The following is a 5,000-nucleotide window of genomic DNA, read 5'->3' as shown; positions in this document are numbered from 1 at the left end:
CCGTCTCGCGTTCACCAATTTGGCCCTCTGGATGTGGTAGGACATCGGGCGCTGTGGCGGCAGGGGTGGCAGGCTCGTGACGTCACGTGGGGAAGGTGTGACGTCACGTGGGGAAGAAGTTACGTCGCGTGGCGAGGGTGTGACGTCACTCGGGGAAGATGTGACGTCGCGTGGGGAAGATGTGACGTCGCGTGGGGAAGATGTGACGTCACGTGGCGAGGGTGTGACGTCACGTGGCGAGGGTGTGACGTCACGTGGCGAGGGTGAGACGTCCCGTGGGGAAGATGTGACGTCACTAAGCGACGCCAAAACCTCATTGGTCAAGGAAGATGTGACGTCATAACATGACGACGACGATGACGAATCGACCACGTCACTGGGAGAATCGATGACGTCATGCGGGGAAGCCCTCTGATTGGACGAGAAATTCTCCTCCTGCGGAAAATCGATGACGTCACCCGAGGCAACCCTCTGATTGGTCGAGGAATTCCCCTCGCGCGGAAAATCGATGACGTCACGCGGGGAAGCCCTCTCACTGGTCGACGGAGCGGAGGAGGCGGGGACGACCTCGCGTCCTTTGCTCTGATTGGCTCTCCTCTTGCTGCCCCAGCGGAGGAGGGCGTGGCCTGGCCTCCTGACCTCGGGGGACGACGGAGGGGAGGAGCAGGTCAGGGATTTCGGCTTGGGCGGGATTTTGGGCTTGGCCACGCCCCCGCGGGAGGGCTTCAGGCGCTGCCAGATGGTGGGCGGGGCTTGGGCTGCAGGGGGCGGGGCTTGGGTCGAGAGGGGCGTGGTTTGTGATGATGAGGGCGTGGTCTGTGCAGAAAGGGGCGTGGCCTGTGCAGAAAGGGGCGGAGCCTGTGCAGAAAGGGGCGTGTCCCGTGCAGAAAGGGGCGTGGCCTGTGCAAAAAGGGGCGTGTCCCGGGGAGCGACCCTCTGGATCCTCGGACTTCTGCTTTCCACGATCTTTACTCTCGTTATCGCCTCTCCTCCTCTTCCTCTTCCTCCTCCGTTTTCTCTCCTTCCTTCTCCTTCTTTTGCCTTCTCTTCCTCCTCTTCTCCTTCTCCTCTCTCCTCCTCTTCCCCTTTTATCTTCTTTTCCTCTTCCCCTTCTTTTATCTCCTCCTCCTCCTCCTCCTCTTCCCCTTCTCTTATCTCCTCCTCCTCCTGTTCCCCTTTTATCTGCTCCTCCTCCTCTTCCCCTTCTTCGTCGAAATAACTTTCCCTCCAGTTGACTTGCTTCACGGAGGGGCAGAAGGTCACGTGATGTGGCACTGGGAGGGCATTGGGTGCCCCGGTTTGGGGTATGTCGCCCCCTACCTTGGCTACGTACACTTCCACACGCCCGTACGACCGCGTCTTGACCCGGGTGGGCGTGGGCGGCGCCTCCTTGGGCATGGTTTCGGGCGTGGCACTGTCCGGGGCACTGGGGGTACGCGTGGGCACTGCGGGAGCGGCGGCGGCGTAGGTCCTCTCGCCGCGCCGGTCAGTGGGTAACTGAGGGGAGTGCCAAGGGTGGGTACAGCTATTAATATCCGTGACGTCACGACGGGGTGACGTCATAGTTTGACCGCCCGGGGGCTCGCCATTGGTCCGTTCGGATTTGAAATCGCGCATCGTGGTCTGATTGGGCGGATGGGTGACGTCATCGAGGTGAAGATGGCTATCGGAGCTGTGATTGGCTGATGGCTCCTCACCTGCGTATCTATTGGCTATGATTTCGAAGACCTCCTCTTCTGCGCTCTGATTGGCCCAGACGCCGATAGATTCCTCCTGATTGGCCAGTATCTCCAAGTCCCTTTGCTGATAGGTCAGAATCTCCTCAAGCTGACTGGTTAATAATTCTGAGGTCTGATTGGTCAATTCCGCCTCTCCTGGGCGCTGATTGGTCAGCTGCACCTGTTCTGGTTGCTGATTGGCCAGATCCATCAGCTCTGCGTTCCTATTGGCCAGCACCAACCCAATCTCTCTCTGATTGGCCAATCCCTCCCGTCCTGCGCTCTGATTGGCCAATTCAAACCGTTCTACGCTCTGATTGGCCAATTCAAACCGTTCCTGCGCTCTGATTGGCCAATTCAAACTGTCCTGCGCTCTGATTGGCCAATTCAAACCGTCCCGCGCTCTGATTGGCCAAGACGGGGGACTTGAGCCCTTCTTGCGTGACGAACTGCTCGGCGAGGTCGACGCTGATTGGCTGAGGCCGCCGGCGCCGTCCTGCGCTGTGATTGGCCAATCCCCTTTCGTGGAAGCTGCGGTGCCGGCGAGGGATTTTGACCTCGTTTGACCTCTCCTCCTCCCGGGTCACGTGGGCGGGGAGGTCAGAGCAGGAATTCGTGCGGGGGATGGAGGTCAGGTTATCGAATTTCACGATTATTCCCCGTTTATCGTCCGTTTTGTCTCTTCCTCCTCTTTCGTCGTCTGTTTTGTCTCTTCCTCTTTCGTCGTCTGTTTCCTCTCTTCCTCCTCTTTCGTCGTCTGTTTTGTCTCTTCCTCTTTCGTTGTCTGTTTCTCTCTTCCCCTTTTATCGTCCGTTTTCTCTCTTCCTCTTTCGTTGTCTGTTTTCTCTCTTCCTCTTTCGTCGCCGAATTTCTCCCTTATTCCCATCTTTATCGCCGTTTCTCCCTCTCCCTCTTCGTAAGGGCGAGTGGATAGAGGTCTTATCTTCTCCTCCTCCTTCTCTCTCTCTTCTAATCGGTTTATCTCTCTCCCTCTTTCGCCCCTTCGCCTCTCTTCCCAGTCTATCGCCGTTTCTCCCACTTCCCTTTCGCTTCTGAGATTTTTGATTGTCGTTGTTTCTATTTCTCCTTCGATTATCACCAGTTTCTCTCCAATTCCCACGTTTAGCGCCATTCTCCCACTTCCTTCTTCGTTCAGCGCCAATTTTTCCAAGACGCTTATCTCCGTCTCTCTATCTCCCTCTTTTATCACTATTTCACTTCCTCTTTCGTTTATCACCGTTTCTCTATCTCCTTTCATCACATTTTCACTTCCTCTTGCGTTTATCACTGTTCCTCTATCTCCTTTCATCAATATTTCACTTCCTCTTGCGTTTATCACCGTTCTCTATCTCCTTTCATCACATTTTCACTTCCTCCTCCCTTTATCACTGTTTCTCTATCTCCTCCTTTCATCAATTTTCACTTCCTCCTCCCTTTATCACCGTTTCTCTATCTCCTTCCTTTCATCACTCTCTGTCCCCCAATTCTGAAAGTCATTTTCGCTTCGAAAACGTCTTCTTCTGTCTCCTGAATTATCGCTCTCTCTCTCACCCCCTTCTTTCGTTCTCTCGCTGCTCTTCTTCCTCCTCTTTCTCTTCTTCTTCCTCTTCTTCTGTTCTTTATCCCTCTTTGCCTCTTCCTCCTCTTCGTCGTAAGAGGAAGTGGAAAAATTGCGATTATCTTCGTGTGTCTCTTCGTCTCCTTCGTAATCGAGAGCAATTCTCCGCGTCTCCTCCTCTTCCTCCATTCGTAGCTGTATTTTCTCTATTTTCTCTATCTCTCTTTCGTTTCTCTCTCTCTCTTCCTCTTCCTTCATTCGTAGTCGTATTTTCTCTATTTTCTCCATCTCCCTTTCGTTTCTCTGTCTCTCTTCCTCTTCCTTCATTCGTAGTCGTATTTTCTCTATTTTCTCTATCTCCCTTTCGTTCCTCTGTCTCTCTTCTTCCTTCTCTTCTTCCTCTCTTCGTCGATCTTTCTCCATTTTCTCTATCTCCCTTTCGTTCCTCTGTCTCTCTTCTTCTTCCTCTATTCGTAGTTGCCATCTCCCCGTCTCTCTCTCTTCCCATCTTTCTTGCGTGTTTTCTCTCTCGCTCCATTCTACCGGGAGGCCGAAAAGATCCAAATTTTGGGCCGGATTTCGGTCGAAATTTTGATTTTGGTTCAAAATTTGGGGCCGAAATTGGGTCGAAATTTCGATTTCGGTCCAAATTTGGGGCCGAATTTGGGTCGAAATTTCGATTTCGGTCCAAATTTTGGGTCTCGTTTCGTTCCAAAAATTGAGCCTGATTTAAGTCCAAATTTTGGGACGAATTTCGATCCAAAAATTGGGCCTGATTTTGGTCGTAAATTTGAGACGAATTTCGATCCAAAATTTGGTCCGTTTTCCCCAAAAAATCGAAAATTTGGGCCTCCTTTTGGGCCTCGATTCCGGCGCCATTTTGTTTTCCCTCCCTTCGTCCGAATCCGTCGCTGAATGGCTCCGACGTCGCCGAGGTGTTGAAAACCGCCTCCGATTCCTCGTTGGTTAGCGACCACCCACGCCCATCCTGCGCGCCCACGCCCGCGGAGGACGACCCTCCTCCTCCTCCTCCTCCTCCAGAGCCGGGCGTTTGGAGGACCACCACCTCGCAGCTCTCCAGACTGTCGAAGTCGAAGACGTCGTCGCGGACGCATTCGGACGCCGTCGCCATGTCCCCCCTCCGCGGACCCGAAGGAGGAACGTCCGAATCCCCGACCGACGGCTTCGAATCGCCCGCCGAAGCGTCCGAAACGCCTCCGGACGCCGAAACCCCGGCTTCGGCAAAGCTCCTGGGCCGTTCGGATGCGCAAGCGGTCTCCGGCGGTCCGGCGTCGCCTGCGGTCCGGCCAAAACTGGAGGAATTTGAGGAATAATTCGGAAAACCGGAAGACCAGTCGCGCGGAACCGGATGCGGGCCGACCCCGTTACCTGGACCCTCCTCGCCCTTCTCCCCCTCTATCTCTATTCTCTTCGTTCTTCTCCTTCTTTGCTTCTGAAAGGGGAAGAACGTTGTGAATAATGATACTAATTATAATAAAACTTAAAAGGGTTTTCGATTCTAAAGGGTTTAAATTGTTCATATTAACGGGGTTTGTAAGGTTCCCACGGTAGAAAACGGGAGATAATTGCTTTCTGTTTGACGGGAAACTACGATATTTTTTTTTTCGTTTCTATTCCTTTTCTTTCTTATGTTTTTCTTTTTCTTTCTCTCTTTCTTCTTTCTTTTCTCTTCTCTCTCTTTCTTCTCTCTCTCTCTTCTTCTC

The 5,000-nt window shown here is 53.1% G+C and overlaps 2 protein-coding genes across 2 annotated transcripts in view; both read right to left on the bottom strand.

Annotated features, from left to right (window-relative positions):
• LOC119569263 (mucin-5AC-like) overlaps positions 1 to 2,473 on the bottom strand; it is a 3,707-nt gene extending 1,234 nt beyond the window's left edge. Inside the window, 1 exon segment of the mRNA XM_037917502.1 lies at positions 1 to 2,473. This exon segment is cut by the window's left edge and continues 23 nt beyond it. Coding sequence (XP_037773430.1) covers positions 1 to 1,929 — 1,929 coding nt within the window. The 5' untranslated portion in view covers positions 1,930 to 2,473.
• Positions 2,474 to 4,177: 1,704 nt separating this feature from the next.
• Positions 4,178 to 4,687, bottom strand: LOC119569262 (the record flags this gene model as incomplete). Its single annotated transcript, XM_037917501.1, is given in 1 exon segment — positions 4,178 to 4,687. A coding segment is annotated over 1 exon segment (510 nt), but the record flags the coding sequence as incomplete, so codon positions are not given.
• Between the last annotated feature and the right edge of the window lie 313 nt (positions 4,688 to 5,000).

Source organism: Penaeus monodon, unplaced genomic scaffold (genome assembly GCF_015228065.2).
Source record: "Penaeus monodon isolate SGIC_2016 unplaced genomic scaffold, NSTDA_Pmon_1 PmonScaffold_13743, whole genome shotgun sequence".
Taxonomy (NCBI): domain Eukaryota; kingdom Metazoa; phylum Arthropoda; class Malacostraca; order Decapoda; family Penaeidae; genus Penaeus; species Penaeus monodon.
This window is presented reverse-complemented; position numbering and strand designations above follow the sequence as displayed.